Source organism: Saccostrea cucullata, unplaced genomic scaffold (assembly GCF_032062105.1).
Source record: "Saccostrea cucullata isolate Sc308-1 unplaced genomic scaffold, CSIRO_AGI_Scuc_v1 ctg454, whole genome shotgun sequence".
In the NCBI taxonomy this organism is placed as follows: Eukaryota; Metazoa; Mollusca; class Bivalvia; order Ostreida; family Ostreidae; genus Saccostrea; species Saccostrea cuccullata.
In genome coordinates, this window is record NW_026933264.1 from 300,418 (window position 1) to 324,331 (window position 23,914).

A 23,914-nucleotide genomic window follows, 5' to 3' on the forward strand; every position below is an offset into this window, starting at 1 on the left:
TAATAATTTTTTTAAGTAAATTAGATAATATTTCAGTTTTATGCAATCTTTGTTCACCATTTGACTGGAGATATCATTTTTAATTACGCATATTGTAACGATATCTTGGTTTCCCTTTATCCAGGGGCATTTCCCTTATTATTTTGAAATAACGCAGGTCCATAATAAATGCTTACGCTCAATGTTACGTTTGCATTTCTTCCGGTATATCTTATATCTATTATTTTATCGCAATTTAAATAAATTTGAAACAGTTCGACCGATGTATGGGTAAAAGGAGCAAATCCACACTACAAAATATGCATGTATTCAAAACAAATCCTCTACTCTTCAGCTATGCATCTCTGCACACATATATTTTTGGAATCTTTTTTCTAAATTCAGCAAAGCATAAAACCTTGGTAGTTATCATTAACTCTGACTAAAGCGGGTCCAGTGAGACAAATCATGGATTTGGAAGAGGTAACTGCCGACAAATCAATAACAGCTTTGATGATGGCAAACTCAGATATGCAGAATCATATGTCAGGTTTGATCAAACAAGGTCCCACATTTGTATAAGACTTCTTAATTTCACAAGATAATTATATTCTCCTTAAATAGTATACACGATGTGGCTTTTTGCTACTGGACTGCGCTGAAGCTTTCACACGCTTGCACTTTGTGAAAGGACTCATGATTTCACGTCCTTATAGAAAGAACGTACTCTTTAAACTGATATCGTCCTAGGAACCCAATTTAACTTGTCCCGAGACAAAGATTTCTTTTAACTAACTTCCTGACAATGCTCATTCCGAAATCTTTTCTTTTTACTTTTTTATTTTGTAATCTAAAGTTTATTTATAGTTTAGTTTTTAGGGTTTATAGTTTTAGTTTGCAATGTTGAGTTTCCGCACAGTACATTTTTTTATGATATTTAGTAGAAAAAAATAATAACGTTTACTGCCGAGTTTCCTCTCTAAAAATGTTTTTCAGCATCGACCTTTGAATAGGTCAAGAGAGATCACGTGTCTCACGTGTCTCAAAACATTCATAGGGTGTGTATATAATTAATGTATACAAGAGATCTTAGTATTCATAAAGAAGGCAGTCATGAAGAACAGTGTTTCAGAAAGGTAAAGTAGCAAACTTATAATCGCTTTCCTTTCGATCAGGAATTCTAAAATAAAACGTAATACTTTAATACGATTTATCACTGAGTCAAATGTTGACTGGCGTTTTTCGTACTAATTGTAAGTCCATTATTTATACACTGAGTTGACGACGGATTTTTGTCCGTTACTTCCCGATCATGACAAGGAGCACACAACGGGTGTGACCGGTCGGCTGGGGATGCTCACTCCTCTTTGGCACCTGATCTCACCTCTGATGTTTAAGAGGTCATTGTTTGCTCTGCTCCTATTTTGTATTGTCTCCTAATTGAATTTTTTTTGTTTTCAAAAGTTTTTAAAGAATTTGTTAAAATCACAAAACTTTTCAATCTCGATAGTATAGTTATGAATTTTCAACCTTTTATAAAACCATTCCTCATAAAAGAACAAAACTGCTATCGATTTTATAAGGAAAATCAATCATATAAAATGTCATAATTTTACTTCCTGAATTAATTCATTTTTTTTAAAATAATAAAAAAAGAATCGTGAAAAAGATTTAATAAGTCAATATACAAGGCATTATGCACAACTGTCCAGAACTTACTGTCAAAATATGTAGCTTGTTAAGATAAACAAATTTTTAACATATATAGATTTGACGTACAAATCAATCATGAAAATATATTTTACAAGATTGCCACTTTTCCTAAGTATTAAGTATAAAAGTAAAATTTGTGAGAGTGCAAGAATGTGTCAATTAAACCCATTCAAAAAATTTGAAGTTTCAATAACTTTAAGATGAAATAAGATTAAAATATATAAGCCGTAATATTATACAGAAAATATGAACTATAAATATGTGTCCATGCACCTTTAGGATGAAATAAAATTTTAAATATATTTTTGTGTGAAATGCTATTAAAATGTCCACTTCAAATCTGTGTCCATGCACCTTTAAGCAAAATGTTAGCTCACTAAAACCAATTCTGTAATGTTAAAATTTATATTTTACTTTGCATTACATTATCTAAATGAAGAGAGTCAAATTATCTGATAGTTATTGCCACTCGTATGTCAACTCCATATATCCAAAAAGCAAACTAACAACTAAAATGTATGAAAACTAGTTGAATTCAGCCATTAATTTTTATTATCAACTTTCCTTATTTATGCGGTATCATTACACTATCACCTGCTTATAGTGTTTAATCCTCCAACTTATTCGCTACTCAATGTCTTTTTTTGTTTTGTTTTGTTTTATTTTATTATTTTTTTAAACATGAGTGTACTTCAATTTTGTATCATTCCATTGTAGATTTTTGTTAAACATTCACTCACTCATTCATTCTTCTCACTCAGAGTTTAATTTGCCCTGAGAACTATCAATTTTTGATTCGACTCATGCTACTCATTGATAAATTGATGTTACCTGAATTTCAACAACCACGTTTAAAGTCGACATTTGGTAAATTTTATGGTCCTATAATGACCTTGTTCGCAATTTAACCTGACATTGGGTCGTATTTTTGGCTGAAATGTTTCATAGAATTATTAGTCCTTAGGTTTTTTTTATACTGAATTAACTACCGAAAGTTTCGTCTTCCTAAACAATACATAGGAGTCACGAGGGGTATTAAAGGTCAACAGGGGATGCTTACTCCTCATACGTACCCTGATCCACCTCTGGTATTTCCAGGGGTCCGTGTTTATGCCCTCTTAAAATTCACATATTTTTATAGTGTATGAAATTTTTTGAGATCGATCGTTGTTCGTTATCCTTAAGCTTACCATTATCAATTTGCTAGAATTAAGTCTTTTTGCAGGCCCTCAGGTACATCCAAGATTCTTCGGGGATGCTTTGTTCTGCTGTTCGCTGCCATTTTATTTTACTTCATTGCTTTAGCATCCCCATACTGGGTTTACAAATCTGAGGGAGACCGATTTACCAGCCTTGGTATCTGGAATTATTGTGATAACAAACTAAATGTGTACAGGGACGTTGATTATCAAACCTGGTGTGCGAGCGTCCTTATTTATCCATTCCTGACGCCGCTTAATTTTGGTAAGAAAGTAAAGGTAGAATGCTTTAAGAAAGAACATAGATCCTTAGTGCTTAAATAAAATAATCAGCAAAAAGCAACACCCTATATCTCACTTTAGTTCACATAGTCTCATTCACTGTTAAAAACATGAAGGTTTTATGCTATAAATCAGATTTTACTTTCATTTTTTAAAATTAAAAATCGTAAAAAGCCGACTTTTAAACAAATAGCTTCGAGAAGGCAGTATTTTACTTGTATTAATCTTCTGCTCTTCTGAGAGAAAAATAATATTGATATATGAAACATAATTATATTTTCATGAATTTCATTTGTCTGTTAGCTTTGTTGCGGACGCTACAAGCAGCGGCAGTCATAGTGTTGGATTTATTTATAATAACAGTAGTCACCTTGGGTCTAAACATGTTTCGGCTTAAAGACAAAACCATCTTATTGGCAGTGAGCATGATTGCCAATGCTGTTGCAGGTATGTGATAGACCAATGTGTCACAATATTTAAGTCTTACAGGGAACTTGCAATGAAAAATGGAGATAAAACAAACATCTACGAAGCTCAAAGGTCCATTGCAACGATGCAGACCAGATGGAGAGCAAACACAGGCCTCCAAAAACATCAGAGGTGGGATTAAGTGTCATGGAGGAGTAAGCATCCCCTGTAGATCGGTCATAAGCGCAGTGTGCTCATTGTCAAGATCAGGCTAAAGGAAAAAAAGTTTTTTCAACATTTCTGTGTTTAATTAATGGCCTAACAATTAGCATTCGACTTAATGGATGACCCCCACCCCAACCCCTATCGCCAGCGTAAAAAGTTTTAAATGGTTAACAAAAAGAAGAAAATTAGTAAACCTACGCATTTTACTTTTCATTTTGATGATTGTTTCAAAAAATACACCTCCCCCTCGGTCTCGTTTATGTTCATGCGATGTATTTATGATTTAGAGATAAAATTAAACATATAAAAACAAGTTAAAATTGGCGTCATGGAAAACTTTGTCAAAATTTCTTATTGGGATGAATTCTGTGATTCTTTTGTAGTGTTTAAATTTTCTTTTAATTTAGAGATTTAACTTAGCCTGGCAAGTGTTAAATATGCATATTCACTTCTTTAAAGGAAATGTGCAAAATAAAGAAGTATTCAAAGTATTTTTTTCTCTTTTTCAGTCTTTTTCCTCTTCGTTATAATAGCTGGAGTCTCCGGAGCTTTGTCTCTGATCCGGACAGTCGTACCTGGCGGCCATTTACATGTGTCTTTTGTCTTTGCTGTCCTTGCAGAGGTTGCTTGTATCGTTGGAGAAGTGCTCATGTGTATCGAAAGGTACACTGTTCGAAACCAATACGTCTATTAGAAATTAATTTTATTCAAAAATTTTTGACACAAGCAAGATATTTCATCAGTCATTAACAAAAAAAACAAACAAACAAAAAAAACAAAGCCTCGAAAATGAATGTATTGTTGATTCTTGTTTCTATGTACGGAATTCAAAAATAGTTCCATGATTAGTTTATGTCGATTAAAAAAAGAAGAAGAAAAGAAAACAGATGTCATCAGTGCTTAAGTATTTAGTAGTAAATTGTGAAAATATTGTGAAAAAAAAATTACTTAAAAAAGAGAGAGAAGCAGGATCTAACTAGTATTAGTCCAAAGACTCAGACAGGCACAATATGCCAACATGAAAACAATACATTGATCATACGTATGCAATGTAAACAATCTTTAATTTTTGTCTTGTCCTATTTTTGCATGTTTTTATGAAACAATACATCTAACAAACATTTTAACGCAATTTTCTTACCATTTTTTATATTTCATGTGTATTCTTCTCTCTGTTATAGAACTCATAAAGCCAGATTTTCCTCAGAACTAAAGTTTTGCTTCATCATGATATATAAAATAAGGTCGTTGAAAGCAATCGCCAATTAAACGCATTTAATATTCAACATTTCATCCCTTTTCTTTACAAATACTTGTGTGAATGAATAAAAACTACGTACTACAGTTGCCGCAAATTCCCTATATTGCTAGATATATTTCCTGAAGTATTTCATACATTTTGACACATGAACCACAGGCGATTGACGTTTTTAACCTTTCTTTTCATAGATAAAAATTTCCCCATACTATAATAATGGAGGGATTTTTTTATCTATGAAAAGAAAGGTTAAAAACGTCAAACTAACGATAGGATTCACTTGTTTATTAAGGAAATTTAATTTTATTATTAAAAACCAAATGGAATGTTAGTTTTGATTATAGTGTTTCAAACACCCACCCCAGTACATATATAAGCGCATCTTTCTTATAGCCATGAGTAGAGTTACAAAAAAATTACTGGTTCAATTTTGAATTTTAAATAACAATCTTTTTGTTAGTCAGTTTTAAATTCAGAGAACCTAGATTTTCAAACAGTTATCAAAAAATAAAGGATTTTAATCTCTTATTCATTTGTGGTAGTATCGATCCTTTATAAATTATTTCCATTACATTATTTATTTAACTTAAGGTTTACTTACTTCTTTACGTAATTTCTTTATCTTCGTATTCGATTTGTTTATTCATGAAACCGGAAGAGAGTTATCTTTTATTTCCAAGCGTATATTATTTCGAGACTTTTCATTGGTTACTTCTAAATTTATTATCAAATCACATTACGGCTGACTTTTACTTTTATTCTATTGTTAACAACAGTATTTAAACCCGAGCACCGCCGTGCTCTGGGCTTCTGCTGAGCCAAGCCTTGCATCAAGGTAATTATCAGGAGTTGCCTCACCCTATTTTCCCTACTTAATTTCGATTAATAATTCTTTATTTTTCTAACTTAGTTCTTTATATTTTTCATTTAGTTATTTTTCTCGAAAGCCACATTCATTCCCCGGGAATATTTATTTGTTGTTTGGAAATTTTCATATACAATTGTTAAATTTATTAAAGATTTAAAACTTTATTATCTATTTATTATTTAACTACAAGCCTCATTACAGGCGGGCTCAAACTTACCTGGAAAGAAAATATAAAAGGTTTATCAAAAGGTTGAAACATTATTGAAGGGAACATCTATATTAAATAAAACACAACGCGAAGTACAAAACTTAAACATCAGTAGTGGCTGAATGCCCAACTACTACAGTGGTGCCGTTTGAACCAGGATTTGAGTCAATTTTCAATGTTTCAATGTTAAACTTTCAGTTCTAACTTTTGTTTAAAAATGGCTACGAGTGCACCTGGTCTTTCAGGTAAAGGTTCATTTAATGAATCCAATCGCGATTTTGAGAACTATATTGATGACGTATTAAAACAATATAAAGGCAAAAGCGACAGAAAATCTCAGTTTGATAGTGATTACAAATCAGCAAGCAGTGATCGGTCGAAAACTGAAGACACGCCTTCATATACGCCCGAGAACAGAGACCTGTCTAACAGGTTTAACAGTCAATCAGATCGATTCCGGTTCAATGACAATAGCCGTTTTGTAGATCCGCCACAGCGTGGTATTCTTTCAGATAGATATCGGCACGAGGAGTACAATACTCCAAGACAAACAAGTCGAACATTGTTCAATGATAACAATTTTGTAGATCCGCTCCGACACAGTATTGATCGGCACGTGGAGTTTAATACTCCAATGCATACAAATCGAACACTTTTAAATGACCGCAATAGATTTGTAGATCCGCCGCGTTATAGAGACGAGGAGTTGTACACTCCCATGCGAACTCTGCATACTAGTTATTCACCGGGTCATTCACTCAGCAATGACAAAATATTTAAAGAAAAAGAACCCGAGAAATTTGACGGCAGGTCGACAGACTGGCAAGACTATATCATTAGCTTTGAACAAGTCGCAGACTGGAATGGCTGGAATGAACGCGAACGTGCTCAACAGCTCATCATGTCTTTAAAAGGCCATGCACAAAAACTACTCAGTGAATGCACGCGATCTGACTTACAAGATTACGCTAGACTAAAATCTGTTTTAGGCAGGCGGTTTAATCCTGATGAGAGAGAGGTAGCGTTTAGGTGCGAATTTAAAAACAGAAAACGCGAGAAACAAGAATCTGCAGCAGAATTCGGTTATGCCTTACGCAGATTAGCACTAAAAGCATACCCCCATGTCACATACTCTGCTTTAGAAGCGCAGATCATAGACCATTTTATTCATGGTTTAGGTCATTATGAACTCAAAAAACATGTTCAATTTCACCATCCTCTGTCATTAGATCAAGCAATCGCATACGCAATGGAATATGAGGCATTTGACGGTTCTCTTGATCATGTCAAAAAACCGTGTAGCGAGTCAGAGATCGAACGCGATCAGGGCATGTTATCCATGCACACGCTTCAGAAAAGAGAAACTGCTGTAACACGCGAAGAAATTGAGAAAATAATTGATCGCAAACTAGAGAAATTTAAATTGGAAATTAAAGATTTATTAAAAGGTACTCAGGCTTCCGCACAGGAGCATAAAACCAGACCGGAAATCATTTGCAATTATTGTAAAGGTGTAGGGCACATTGAAAGCCGTTGTTACAAGAAATTTCCCGATCTAAGACCGGCATTTTCAAAACCCGTGCAAACTCCAAACACTTTAAACTAATTTCGGCTGACATTGAGGTCGGAACGTCAGCCTTTAAAAGTGACAAACGACCAACTGCAAAATCAAAAGAACGCACTGGTGACCCAGTTTCAACTGAGACAAAAACGGGCGCGGATCCAAGTACAGTAACTGATCTCAGCGCGTTGAAAGAGTTTTCTAATGAAAACCAAAATTATGTTTTCAAGTCTGAAACAAATAGCCCGTTAACAAGTGAAACTGAATCAAACAATCTGAATAATGTCAATTCTCAAAAGTCAATGAACATCGAGAAAAACACTGCATGTTTATATGTCAAAGCAAACATAGGCGGTAAACATTGTCAGCTACTTATAGACACAGGAGCGCCTGTTTCAGTTCTAAAGAAAAGTCTTTATGATCAATTGAAATTAGAAACCGCGCTTCAAAGTACTGACACAGTACTACAAACCGCAAACGGAAATAAATTGGTTGTGTTTGGAAAACAAGTTATTAAACTTTCAGTCGGAAATCATGCATTTGAACACAATTTTATTGTTGGGGACTTAGAAGGAATTGATGGTCTCCTTGGGACAGATTTTCTTGAGAAAAATGAAATAGATATTTTCATCCGAAAAAGAAAATTAAAGTTAAAAAACAGTTCAATTAAACTGTTCCAAAACATGAATTCTAGAGTTGCTTTTCTAAAAGCCGCCGAGAATGTTACAATTCCTGGAAATTCTGAGATGATAGTCGAGGGTTACATCGCGGGTTATAGTCCTGATCAACAGGGCATAATCGAGACGTCAAAGTTTGTAAGAAACAAAGGTCTCTTAGTCGCGAAATCAATTGTAAAAACGGAAAACAAATGTCAAGTTATCTCACTTCTAAACCTTGCCGAAAAACCAGTGAAATTAAAACGCGATGATGTCCTAGCTACAGTTGGACAAGTTTCAGAAATTGTTCATGATGTTTCGTCGCGAGAAAATGAATCTGGTACATTACCGGAACATTTGTCTTTGCTTATAGAAAACATGTCAGATAATTTAAAACACGAAGAGAAAGAAAAAGTTGTTGAACTTATACGCGAGTTCCAAGATATTTTTGTGGGACCTGACGGTAAGGTTGGTCAGACTGACCTAGTAACGCACAAAATAGACACGGGTGATAGTGCTCCAATCCGCCTACCCCCGCGACGAATGGCTCTACAGCAAAGAGAAATCGTTGACACTGAGTTAGACAAAATGCTTGAAAATAAAGTAATCGAGCCCAGCGACAGTCCTTGGCGAGCCCCTGTATGTTTAGTAACCAAAAAAGACGGTACATCCAGGTTTTGTCTGGACTTTCGTAAATTAAACTCGGTCACGAAAAAAGATGCGTTTCCGCTCCCAAGAATTGACGACACGTTAGACAAATTGTCAGGAAATAAATGGTTCTCAACGCTAGATCTAGCCAGTGGATATTGGCAGATAAAAATGGACGAAAAAGATAAAATTAAAACGGCATTTACAACTCACCGTGGTTTGTTTCAGTTCAATGTCATGGCATTTGGCCTATGTAATGCTCCCGCGACGTTTCAACGTTTAATGGAGAAAGTATTAGGGAATCTCTGTCTTGAAAAATGCTTATGTTACCTCGACGATATAATCGTTTTTGGTAAAGATTTTGCAACAGCTCTTGAAAATCTGCGTTTTGTATTTTGTAAACTTCGGGAAGCAGGTTTGAAACTCAAACCAAAGAAATGTTCATTGTTTCAAGAGGAGGTCACTTACTTAGGTCATTTGGTTTCGAATCAGGGCATACAGTATGACCCAGATAAAACGAAAGTTGTTGAGAATTGGCCCCGTCCAGAAAACAAAAGGGATGTAAAAAGTTTCTTAGGTTTTGTCGGTTATTACCGCAGATTTATTGAAAACTTTTCTGAAATTGCAATACCCTTAACAAGACTCACCGCAAAGAAAGTAATTTTCAAGTGGGATTCAGAATGTGAGAAATCTTTCCACTCTTTAAAACAAAAGCTAATTACCTCCCCAATTTTGGCATTTCCATATAGTAATGGACCTTTTGTACTTGACGTAGACGCAAGTGGATATGCCCTGGGTGGTGTTCTCTCCCAAGTACAAGAAGGCGAAGAGCGTGTAATCGCGTACGGCAGTAAAACGCTGAGTCATACTCAGCAAAATTACTGCACGACAAAGAGAGAACTCTTGGCACTCGTTTTCTTTCTGAGACATTTTCGGTATTACTTGCTGGGCAGAAAATTTGTTGTGCGAAGCGATCATGCTCCCTTAAAATGGTTGCGGAATTTTAAGGATGTTGAGGGGATGCTTGCTCGTTGGTTGAGTGTAATAGAGTGTTATGATTTTGATCTTGAGCACAGACCTGGTTCTAAACACAAGAACGCGGATGGTTTATCGCGTCTTCGGTGTAAACGATCAGATTGTCCTGACTGTGTCGATCACAGTACCACTGATCAGAGTTCTGACAAAATTCAATTACATCCAGTTTTGGAAAATGGCGCGTGTTCAGATGCAACTGAATCTAATCGCGTAAACTGGCTAGATACATGGTCACATGACGATTTGCGCAAATTTCAAAATGAAGACGAAATCATAGCTCCCATCATTAATTTGCTGAAGACGTACACTAATCAAAATCCGAAGTCCGAGGTCGAAAATCTAACAAAGGGTTCAAAATCTTTATGGTCGCAGTGGGAATTTTTAGAAATTCGCGATGAACTTTTGTACAAAAAGTCACATTGTAGGAATTCCTATGAACTTCGATTAGAAGCACCCGCTAACATGCGAACGGAAATATTCAAACACTTGCATTCTAGTCAAACTGCGGGTCATTTTGGTAGAGATAGGACGGTAGATGTTATTAAACGTCGGTTCTATTGGCCTGACATGCGAGAGGATATAGAGAGGTGGTGCAAATCTTGTGAATTGTGTGCTCGTAGTAAACCTGGCCCCGGGTTGGGAAGAAATGAACTGCAACAGTTCAAAATCACTGCCCCCTTACAGTGTATTGCTATAGATATCTTTGGCCCCCTACCTGTGTCAAATAACGGTAACCAATATATCATGGTAATTGGGGACTATTTCACCAAATGGAAGGAAGCCTTTGCAATTGAAAATCATACTGCCCTCACTGTCGCAGATCGCCTTGTTAATGAGTTTATTTGTAGGTTCGGGTGCCCTGAACAAATACACACGGATCAAGGTCGTGAATTTGAATCCGACCTATTTCAGGCAGTTTGCTATAAATTAGGGATAAATAAAACTAGGACCACGCCCTATAGGCCCCAATCAGACGGGATGGTTGAGCGGTTCAACCGCACCCTGAAACAAATGCTCTCAATATTTACTCATGATAATCCTCAAGATTGGGATGACCTTTTACCCTGTTTAATGATGGCGTACAGGGCCACAGAACATAAGTCTACTGGGTGTTCACCAAATTTAATGATGTTTGGAAGGGAGAACAGTTTCCCCATTGATTTAATGGTAGGATTACCCCCTGACCAGAAAAATGAAATGTGTGAAATACAGTACGTAGAATGGTTGAGGCAAACTATGGAAAATGTTTTTCAATTTGCTCATGAAAATATCAATTCATCTGCTAAAAGACAAAAGCGAGACTATGATGCTCATCTTAAAAAAAGAGAAATTAGTCAAGGTGATTGGGTCTGGCGCTGGTACCCTCCTGAAGCAAATAAAAAATTGGGTTTGGGATGGACAGGCCCCTACCTAGTTATTGAAAACATTTCACAGTCTGTTTGTAGAGTGCAGAGAGATGCAACATCTCCGATTATCACTGTACATAAAGATCATCTCAAACACTATCAGGGTAGTAATCCACCGGAAAATTGGTTGCTTGTTAATGAGAACAATGACTTGTCTGAATCTGACCTTAGTGACCTTGATAATGAATTATCTCAAGTCTCTCATACCAGTTCACCAGTAGGACCTGTTCCCCAGTTAACAACCAAGTCTGGTCGTGTGGTCAAACCAAAACAAATACTTGACCTGTAAATTTCGGTTAAAATTTTCCCTGAAATGTAAATAAAATATAAATTTGTTAATTAAACATGTGTAAATAGTCATAATGATTTATATGTTTGTGAGGCATGTCAACATGCTCTTGTTATAATAGTCAAAGTAATGCATTTTGTAACTTAATTTTTTATCATCATTGTAGATGGATGTTTTGGACTTATTGGCAGATGAAAAGGAACTGTATCAGTTTCAGACAGAAGAAGAAACCAAAGAACTGCAACAGTTCTCAGACACCAGGGAACAATGGAGCCCGACTGGTATGCTGTGTCAGGTAGAAGCATGTCAATCCCTGGGTAGATTCCTAACCTTTAGGAAATATATGAATCACTGGACTAAGGTCCATCGGTCGAAAGTTCAGCTCTACAGATGCACGTTGTGCAATAAGAAATTTCCAATACAATCCAAAGGGAAGAGCCATCTAAGGTCGCACGGCCAACAAAGAGGAGTCCTTGAAGTGAAAGAGGTACCTAATCGATTCTTCATAGACCCAAGAGGACATATTCCATATCGACTCGGTTCAAGGGATGAGCGAAAACAACAAATTGAAAAAGCTAAACTGGAATCACAGAGGAAGAGACGGGAACAGGTAAAGGATCTATTTGCTCCATTCCCACTGGAAGAAGAACAAAGAACAAACTCGAGGGATGAAGAGATCGACATTTTCCCTGGGGAAATGGACAGCACAACATTAGTAATCAAAAGTCTCCTGGGCCGCAACAATAAGAGAATCGATTGTGAAATAATGGAGGAAACCTGCCTTATTCCAGACTTTTAAGGAATTGTGCACAGTGTATCTATATGGACCTTAAAATCGGTGATTATTGATTGACAATGTATTGATTATTGATCACTATACCTATTTATATTTTGTTATGATTTATATTTTGTATCTTCAATTATATATTTTTATAAATAAAAATATAATAATTGTCTAAGGGGGGAAGAATGTGGTAGTATCGATCCTTTATAAATTATTTCCATTACATTATTTATTTAACTTAAGGTTTACTTACTTCTTTACGTAATTTCTTTATCTTCGTATTCGATTTGTTTATTCATGAAACCGGAAGAGAGTTATCTTTTATTTCCAAGCGTATATTATTTCGAGACTTTTCATTGGTTACTTCTAAATTTATTATCAAATCACATTACGGCTGACTTTTACTTTTATTCTATTGTTAACAACAGTATTTAAACCCGAGCACCGCCGTGCTCTGGGCTTCTGCTGAGCCAAGCCTTGCATCAAGGTAATTATCAGGAGTTGCCTCACCCTATTTTCCCTACTTAATTTCGATTAATAATTCTTTATTTTTCTAACTTAGTTCTTTATATTTTTCATTTAGTTATTTTTCTCGAAAGCCACATTCATTCCCCGGGAATATTTATTTGTTGTTTGGAAATTTTCATATACAATTGTTAAATTTATTAAAGATTTAAAACTTTATTATCTATTTATTATTTAACTACAGGCCTCATTACAGGCGGGCTCAAACTTACCTGGAAAGAAAATATAAAAGGTTTATCAAAAGGTTGAAACATTATTGAAGGGAACATCTATATTAAATAAAACACAACGCGAAGTACAAAACTTAAACATCAGTAGTGGCTGAACCCAACTACTACAGTGGTGCCGTTTGAACCAGGATTTGAGTCAATTTTCAATGTTTCAATGTTAAACTTTCAGTTCTAACTTTTGTTTAAAAATGGCTACGAGTGCACCTGGTCTTTCAGGTAAAGGTTCATTTAATGAATCCAATCGCGATTTTGAGAACTATATTGATGACGTATTAAAACAATATAAAGGCAAAAGCGACAGAAAATCTCAGTTTGATAGTGATTACAAATCAGCAAGCAGTGATCGGTCGAAAACTGAAGACACGCCTTCATATACGCCCGAGAACAGAGACCTGTCTAACAGGTTTAACAGTCAATCAGATCGATTCCGGTTCAATGACAATAGCCGTTTTGTAGATCCGCCACAGCGTGGTATTCTTTCAGATAGATATCGGCACGAGGAGTACAATACTCCAAGACAAACAAGTCGAACATTGTTCAATGATAACAATTTTGTAGATCCGCTCCGACACAGTATTGATCGGCACGTGGAGTTTAATACTCCAATGCATACAAATCGAACACTTTTAAATGACCGCAATAGATTTGTAGATCCGCCGCGTTATAGAGACGAGGAGTTGTACACTCCCATGCGAACTCTGCATACTAGTTATTCACCGGGTCATTCACTCAGCAATGACAAAATATTTAAAGAAAAAGAACCCGAGAAATTTGACGGCAGGTCGACAGACTGGCAAGACTATATCATTAGCTTTGAACAAGTCGCAGACTGGAATGGCTGGAATGAACGCAAACGTGCTCAACAGCTCATCATGTCTTTAAAAGGCCATGCACAAAAACTACTCAGTGAATGCACGCGATCTGACTTACAAGATTACGCTAGACTAAAATCTGTTTTAGGCAGGCGGTTTAATCCTGTTGAGAGAGAGGTAGCGTTTAGGTGCGAATTTAAAAACAGAAAACGCGAGAAACAAGAATCTGCAGCAGAATTCGGTTATGCCTTACGCAGATTAGCACTAAAATCATACCCCCATGTCACATACTCTGCTTTAGAAGCGCAGATCATAGACAATTTTATTCATGGTTTAGGTCATTATGAACTCAAAAAACATGTTCAATTTCACCATCCTCTGTCATTAGATCAAGCAATCGCATACGCAATGGAATATGAGGCATTTGACGGTTCTCTTGATCATGTCAAAAAACCGTGTAGCGAGTCAGAGATCGAACGCGATCAGGGCATGTTATCCATGCACACGCTTCAGAAAAGAGAAACTGCTGTAACACGCGAAGAAATTGAGAAAATAATTGATCGCAAACTAGAGAAATTTAAATTGGAAATTAAAGATTTATTAAAAGGTACTCAGGCTTCCGCACAGGAGCATAAAACCAGACCGGAAATCATTTGCAATTATTGTAAAGGTGTAGGGCACATTGAAAGCCGTTGTTACAAGAAATTTCCCGATCTAAGACCGGCATTTTCAAAACCCGTGCAAACTCCAAACACTTTAAACTAATTTCGGCTGACATTGAGGTCGGAACGTCAGCCTTTAAAAGTGACAAACGACCAACTGCAAAATCAAAAGAACGCACTGGTGACCCAGTTTCAACTGAGACAAAAACGGGCGCGGATCCAAGTACAGTAACTGATCTCAGCGCGTTGAAAGAGTTTTCTAATGAAAACCAAAATCATGTTTTCAAGTCTGAAACAAATAGCCCGTTAACAAGTGAAACTGAATCAAACAATCTGAATAATGTCAATTCTCAAAAGTCAATGAACATCGAGAAAAACACTGCATGTTTATATGTCAAAGCAAACATAGGCGGTAAACATTGTCAGCTACTTATAGACACAGGAGCGCCTGTTTCAGTTCTAAAGAAAAGTCTTTATGATCAATTGAAATTAGAAACCGCGCTTCAAAGTACTGACACAGTACTACAAACCGCAAACGGAAATAAATTGGTTGTGTTTGGAAAACAAGTTATTAAACTTTCAGTCGGAAATCATGCATTTGAACACAATTTTATTGTTGGGGACTTAGAAGGAATTGATGGTCTCCTTGGGACAGATTTTCTTGAGAAAAATGAAATAGATATTTTCATCCGAAAAAGAAAATTAAAGTTAAAAAACAGTTCAATTAAACTGTTCCAAAACATGAATTCTAGAGTTGCTTTTCTAAAAGCCGCCGAGAATGTTACAATTCCTGGAAATTCTGAGATGATAGTCGAGGGTTACATCGCGGGTTATAGTCCTGATCAACAGGGCATAATCGAGACGTCAAAGTTTGTAAGAAACAAAGGTCTCTTAGTCGCGAAATCAATTGTAAAAACGGAAAACAAATGTCAAGTTATCTCACTTCTAAACCTTGCCGAAAAACCAGTGAAATTAAAACGCGATGATGTCCTAGCTACAGTTGGACAAGTTTCAGAAATTGTTCATGATGTTTCGTCGCGAGAAAATGAATCTGGTACATTACCGGAACATTTGTCTTTGCTTATAGAAAACATGTCAGATAATTTAAAACACGAAGAGAAAGAAAAAGTTGTTGAACTTATACGCGAGTTCCAAGATATTTTTGTGGGACCTGACGGTAAGGTTGGTCAGACTGACCTAGTAACGCACAAAATAGACACGGGTGATAGTGCTCCAATCCGCCTACCCCCGCGACGAATGGCTCTACAGCAAAGAGAAATCGTTGACACTGAGTTAGACAAAATGCTTGAAAATAAAGTAATCGAGCCCAGCGACAGTCCTTGGCGAGCCCCTGTATGTTTAGTAACCAAAAAAGACGGTACATCCAGGTTTTGTCTGGACTTTCGTAAATTAAACTCGGTCACGAAAAAAGATGCGTTTCCGCTCCCAAGAATTGACGACACGTTAGACAAATTGTCAGGAAATAAATGGTTCTCAACGCTAGATCTAGCCAGTGGATATTGGCAGATAAAAATGGACGAAAAAGATAAAATTAAAACGGCATTTACAACTCACCGTGGTTTGTTTCAGTTCAATGTCATGGCATTTGGCCTATGTAATGCTCCCGCGACGTTTCAACGTTTAATGGAGAAAGTATTAGGGAATCTCTGTCTTGAAAAATGCTTATGTTACCTCGACGATATAATCGTTTTTGGTAAAGATTTTGCAACAGCTCTTGAAAATCTGCGTTTTGTATTTTGTAAACTTCGGGAAGCAGGTTTGAAACTCAAACCAAAGAAATGTTCATTGTTTCAAGAGGAGGTCACTTACTTAGGTCATTTGGTTTCGAATCAGGGCATACAGTATGACCCAGATAAAACGAAAGTTGTTGAGAATTGGCCCCGTCCAGAAAACAAAAGGGATGTAAAAAGTTTCTTAGGTTTTGTCGGTTATTACCGCAGATTTATTGAAAACTTTTCTGAAATTGCAATACCCTTAACAAGACTCACCGCAAAGAAAGTAATTTTCAAGTGGGATTCAGAATGTGAGAAATCTTTCCACTCTTTAAAACAAAAGCTAATTACCTCCCCAATTTTGGCATTTCCATATAGTAATGGACCTTTTGTACTTGACGTAGACGCAAGTGGATATGCCCTGGGTGGTGTTCTCTCCCAAGTACAAGAAGGCGAAGAGCGTGTAATCGCGTACGGCAGTAAAACGCTGAGTCATACTCAGCAAAATTACTGCACGACAAAGAGAGAACTCTTGGCACTCGTTTTCTTTCTGAGACATTTTCGGTATTACTTGCTGGGCAGAAAATTTGTTGTGCGAAGCGATCATGCTCCCTTAAAATGGTTGCGGAATTTTAAGGATGTTGAGGGGATGCTTGCTCGTTGGTTGAGTGTAATAGAGTGTTATGATTTTGATCTTGAGCACAGACCTGGTTCTAAACACAAGAACGCGGATGGTTTATCGCGTCTTCGGTGTAAACGATCAGATTGTCCTGACTGTGTCGATCACAGTACCACTGATCAGAGTTCTGACAAAATTCAATTACATCCAGTTTTGGAAAATGGCGCGTGTTCAGATGCAACTGAATCTAATCGCGTAAACTGGCTAGATACATGGTCACATGACGATTTGCGCAAATTTCAAAATGAAGACGAAATCATAGCTCCCATCATTAATTTGCTGAAGACGTACACTAATCAAAATCCGAAGTCCGAGGTCGAAAATCTAACAAAGGGTTCAAAATCTTTATGGTCGCAGTGGGAATTTTTAGAAATTCGCGATGAACTTTTGTACAAAAAGTCACATTGTAGGAATTCCTATGAACTTCGATTAGAAGCACCCGCTAACATGCGAACGGAAATATTCAAACACTTGCATTCTAGTCAAACTGCGGGTCATTTTGGTAGAGATAGGACGGTAGATGTTATTAAACGTCGGTTCTATTGGCCTGACATGCGAGAGGATATAGAGAGGTGGTGCAAATCTTGTGAATTGTGTGCTCGTAGTAAACCTGGCCCCGGGTTGGGAAGAAATGAACTGCAACAGTTCAAAATCACTGCCCCCTTACAGTGTATTGCTATAGATATCTTTGGCCCCCTACCTGTGTCAAATAACGGCAACCAATATATCATGGTAATTGGGGACTATTTCACCAAATGGAAGGAAGCCTTTGCAATTGAAAATCATACTGCCCTCACTGTCGCAGATCGCCTTGTTAATGAGTTTATTTGTAGGTTCGGGTGCCCTGAACAAATACACACGGATCAAGGTCGTGAATTTGAATCCGACCTATTTCAGGCAGTTTGCTATAAATTAGGGATAAATAAAACTAGGACCACGCCCTATAGGCCCCAATCAGACGGGATGGTTGAGCGGTTCAACCGCACCCTGAAACAAATGCTCTCAATATTTACTCATGATAATCCTCAAGATTGGGATGACCTTTTACCCTGTTTAATGATGGCGTACAGGGCCACAGAACATAAGTCTACTGGGTGTTCACCAAATTTAATGATGTTTGGGAGGGAGAACAGTTTCCCCATTGATTTAATGGTAGGATTACCCCCTGACCAGAAAAATGAAATGTGTGAAATACAGTACGTAGAATGGTTGAGGCAAACTATGGAAAATGTTTTTCAATTTGCTCATGAAAATATCAATTCATCTGCTAAAAGACAAAAGCGAGACTATGATGCTCATCTTAAAAAAAGAGAAATTAGTCAAGGTGATTGGGTCTGGCGCTGGTACCCTCCTGAAGCAAATAAAAAATTGGGTTTGGGATGGACAGGCCCCTACCTAGTTATTGAAAACATTTCACAGTCTGTTTGTAGAGTGCAGAGAGATGCAACATCTCCGATTATCACTGTACATAAAGATCATCTCAAACACTATCAGGGTAGTAATCCACCGGAAAATTGGTTGCTTGTTAATGAGAACAATGACTTGTCTGAATCTGACCTTAGTGACCTTGATAATGAATTATCTCAAGTCTCTCATACCAGTTCACCAGTAGGACCTGTTCCCCAGTTAACAACCAAGTCTGGTCGTGTGGTCAAACCAAAACAAATACTTGACCTGTAAATTTCGGTTAAAATTTTCCCTGAAATGTAAATAAAATATAAATTTGTTAATTAAACATGTGTAAATAGTCATAATGATTTATATGTTTGTGAGGCATGTCAACATGCTCTTGTTATAATAGTCAAAGTAATGCATTTTGTAACTTAATTTTTTATCATCATTGTAGATGGATGTTTTGGACTTATTGGCAGATGAAAAGGAACTGTATCAGTTTCAGACAGAAGAAGAAACCAAAGAACTGCAACAGTTCTCAGACACCAGGGAACAATGGAGCCCGACTGGTATGCTGTGTCAGGTAGAAGCATGTCAATCCCTGGGTAGATTCCTAACCTTTAGGAAATATATGAATCACTGGACTAAGGTCCATCGGTCGAAAGTTCAGCTCTACAGATGCACGTTGTGCAATAAGAAATTTCCAATACAATCCAAAGGGAAGAGCCATCTAAGGTCGCACGGCCAACAAAGAGGAGTCCTTGAAGTGAAAGAGGTACCTAATCGATTCTTCATAGACCCAAGAGGACATATTCCATATCGACTCGGTTCAAGGGATGAGCGAAAACAACAAATTGAAAAAGCTAAACTGGAATCACAGAGGAAGAGACGGGAACAGGTAAAGGATCTATTTGCTCCATTCCCACTGGAAGAAGAACAAAGAACAAACTCGAGGGATGAAGAGATCGACATTTTCCCTGGGGAAATGGACAGCACAACATTAGTAATCAAAAGTCTCCTGGGCCGCAACAATAAGAGAATCGATTGTGAAATAATGGAGGAAACCTGCCTTATTCCAGACTTTTAAGGAATTGTGCACAGTGTATCTATATGGACCTTAAAATCGGTGATTATTGATTGACAATGTATTGATTATTGATCACTATACCTATTTATATTTTGTTATGATTTATATTTTGTATCTTCAATTATATATTTTTATAAATAAAAATATAATAATTGTCTAAGGGGGGAAGAATGTGGTAGTATCGATCCTTTATAAATTATTTCCATTACATTATTTATTTAACTTAAGGTTTACTTATTTCTTTACGTAATTTCTTTATCTTCGTATTCGATTTGTTTATTCATGAAACCGGAAGAGAGTTATCTTTTATTTCCAAGCGTATATTATTTCGAGACTTTTCATTGGTTACTTCTAAATTTATTATCAAATCACATTACGGCTGACTTTTACTTTTATTCTATTGTTAACAACAGTATTTAAACCCGAGCACCGCCGTGCTCTGGGCTTCTGCTGAGCCAAGCCTTGCATCAAGGTAATTATCAGGAGTTGCCTCACCCTATTTTCCCTACTTAATTTCGATTAATAATTCTTTATTTTTCTAACTTAGTTCTTTATATTTTTCATTTAGTTATTTTTCTCGAAAGCCACATTCATTCCCCGGGAATATTTATTTGTTGTTTGGAAATTTTCATATACAATTGTTAAATTTATTAAAGATTTAAAACTTTATTATCTATTTATTATTTAACTACAAGCCTCATTACAGACGGGCTCAAACTTACCTGGAAAGAAAATATAAAAGGTTTATCAAAAGGTTGAAACATTATTGAAGGGAACATCTATATTAAATAAAACACAACGCGAAGTACAAAACTTAAACATCAGTAGTGGCTGAATGCCCAACTACTACAGTGGTGCCGTTTGAACCAGGATTTGAGTCAATTTTCAATGTTTCAATGTTAAACTTTCAGTTCTAACTTTTGTTTAAAAATGGCTACGAGTGCACCTGGTCTTTCAGGTAAAGGTTCATTTAATGAATCCAATCGCGATTTTGAGAACTATATTGATGACGTATTAAAACAATATAAAGGCAAAAGCGACAGAAAATCTCAGTTTGATAGTGATTACAAATCAGCAAGCAGTGATCGGTCGAAAACTGAAGACACGCCTTCATATACGCCCGAGAACAGAGACCTGTCTAACAGGTTTAACAGTCAATCAGATCGATTCCGGTTCAATGACAATAGCCGTTTTGTAGATCCGCCACAGCGTGGTATTCTTTCAGATAGATATCGGCACGAGGAGTACAATACTCCAAGACAAACAAGTCGAACATTGTTCAATGATAACAATTTTGTAGATCCGCTCCGACACAGTATTGATCGGCACGTGGAGTTTAATACTCCAATGCATACAAATCGAACACTTTTAAATGACCGCAATAGATTTGTAGATCCGCCGCGTTATAGAGACGAGGAGTTGTACACTCCCATGCGAACTCTGCATACTAGTTATTCACCGGGTCATTCACTCAGCAATGACAAAATATTTAAAGAAAAAGAACCCGAGAAATTTGACGGCAGGTCGACAGACTGGCAAGACTATATCATTAGCTTTGAACAAGTCGCAGACTGGAATGGCTGGAATGAACGCGAACGTGCTCAACAGCTCATCATGTCTTTAAAAGGCCATGCACAAAAACTACTCAGTGAATGCACGCGATCTGACTTACAAGATTACGCTAGACTAAAATCTGTTTTAGGCAGGCGGTTTAATCCTGTTGAGAGAGAGGTAGCGTTTAGGTGCGAATTTAAAAACAGAAAACGCGAGAAACAAGAATCTGCAGCAGAATTCGGTTATGCCTTACGCAGATTAGCACTAAAAGCATACCCCCATGTCACATACTCTGCTTTAGAAGCGCAGATCATAGACCATTTTATTCATGGTTTAGGTCATTATGAACTCAAAAAACATGTTCAATTTCACCATCCTCTGTCATTAGATCAAGCAATCGCATACGCAATGGAATATGAGGCATTTGACGGTTCTCTTGATCATGTCAAAAAACCGTGTAGCGAGTCAGAGATCGAACGCGATCAGGGCATGTTATCCATGCACACGCTTCAGAAAAGAGAAACTGCTGTAACACGCGAAGAAATTGAGAAAATAATTGATCGCAAACTAGAGAAATTTAAATTGGAAATTAAAGATTTATTAAAAGGTACTCAGGCTTCCGCACAGGAGCATAAAACCAGACCGGAAATCATTTGCAATTATTGTAAAGGTGTAGGGCACATTGAAAGCCGTTGTTACAAGAAATTTCCCGATCTAAGACCGGCATTTTCAAAACCCGTGCAAACTCCAAACACTTTAAACTAATTTCGGCTGACATTGAGGTCGGAACGTCAGCCTTTAAAAGTGACAAACGACCAACTGCAAAATCAAAAGAACGCACTGGTGACCCAGTTTCAACTGAGACAAAAACGGGCGCGGATCCAAGTACAGTAACTGATCTCAGCGCGTTGAAAGAGTTTTCTAATGAAAACCAAAATCATGTTTTCAAGTCTGAAACAAATAGCCCGTTAACAAGTGAAACTGAATCAAACAATCTGAATAATGTCAATTCTCAAAAGTCAATGAACATCGAGAAAAACACTGCATGTTTATATGTCAAAGCAAACATAGGCGGTAAACATTGTCAGCTACTTATAGACACAGGAGCGCCTGTTTCAGTTCTAAAGAAAAGTCTTTATGATCAATTGAAATTAGAAACCGCGCTTCAAAGTACTGACACAGTACTACAAACCGCAAACGGAAATAAATTGGTTGTGTTTGGAAAACAAGTTATTAAACTTTCAGTCGGAAATCATGCATTTGAACACAATTTTATTGTTGGGGACTTAGAAGGAATTGATGGTCTCCTTGGGACAGATTTTCTTGAGAAAAATGAAATAGATATTTTCATCCGAAAAAGAAAATTAAAGTTAAAAAACAGTTCAATTAAACTGTTCCAAAACATGAATTCTAGAGTTGCTTTTCTAAAAGCCGCCGAGAATGTTACAATTCCTGGAAATTCTGAGATGATAGTCGAGGGTTACATCGCGGGTTATAGTCCTGATCAACAGGGCATAATCGAGACGTCAAAGTTTGTAAGAAACAAAGGTCTCTTAGTCGCGAAATCAATTGTAAAAACGGAAAACAAATGTCAAGTTATCTCACTTCTAAACCTTGCCGAAAAACCAGTGAAATTAAAACGCGATGATGTCCTAGCTACAGTTGGACAAGTTTCAGAAATTGTTCATGATGTTTCGTCGCGAGAAAATGAATCTGGTACATTACCGGAACATTTGTCTTTGCTTATAGAAAACATGTCAGATAATTTAAAACACGAAGAGAAAGAAAAAGTTGTTGAACTTATACGCGAGTTCCAAGATATTTTTGTGGGACCTGACGGTAAGGTTGGTCAGACTGACCTAGTAACGCACAAAATAGACACGGGTGATAGTGCTCCAATCCGCCTACCCCCGCGACGAATGGCTCTACAGCAAAGAGAAATCGTTGACACTGAGTTAGACAAAATGCTTGAAAATAAAGTAATCGAGCCCAGCGACAGTCCTTGGCGAGCCCCTGTATGCTTAGTAACCAAAAAAGACGGTACATCCAGGTTTTGTCTGGACTTTCGTAAATTAAACTCGGTCACGAAAAAAGATGCGTTTCCGCTCCCAAGAATTGACGACACGTTAGACAAATTGTCAGGAAATAAATGGTTCTCAACGCTAGATCTAGCCAGTGGATATTGGCAGATAAAAATGGACGAAAAAGATAAAATTAAAACGGCATTTACAACTCACCGTGGTTTGTTTCAGTTCAATGTCATGGCATTTGGCCTATGTAATGCTCCCGCGACGTTTCAACGTTTAATGGAGAAAGTATTAGGGAATCTCTGTCTTGAAAAATGCTTATGTTACCTCGACGATATAATCGTTTTTGGTAAAGATTTTGCAACAGCTCTTGAAAATCTGCGTTTTGTATTTTGTAAACTTCGGGAAGCAGGTTTGAAACTCAAACCAAAGAAATGTTCATTGTTTCAAGAGGAGGTCACTTACTTAGGTCATTTGGTTTCGAATCAGGGCATACAGTATGACCCAGATAAAACGAAAGTTGTTGAGAATTGGCCCCGTCCAGAAAACAAAAGGGATGTAAAAAGTTTCTTAGGTTTTGTCGGTTATTACCGCAGATTTATTGAAAACTTTTCTGAAATTGCAATACCCTTAACAAGACTCACCGCAAAGAAAGTAATTTTCAAGTGGGATTCAGAATGTGAGAAATCTTTCC

The 23,914-nt window shown here is 36.8% G+C and overlaps 1 protein-coding gene across 1 annotated transcript in view; it reads left to right on the forward strand.

Moving 5' to 3' along the window:
* The first annotated feature begins 3,551 nt into the window (after positions 1-3,551).
* LOC134237827 (uncharacterized) overlaps positions 3,552-23,914 on the forward strand; it is a 40,067-nt gene continuing 19,704 nt past the window's right edge. The window contains exons 1-2 of the mRNA XM_062719973.1: positions 3,552-3,620; positions 4,316-4,469. Coding sequence (XP_062575957.1) covers positions 3,557-3,620; positions 4,316-4,469 — 218 coding nt within the window. The 5' untranslated portion in view covers positions 3,552-3,556. The remainder of the gene's footprint in view (positions 3,621-4,315; positions 4,470-23,914) is intronic.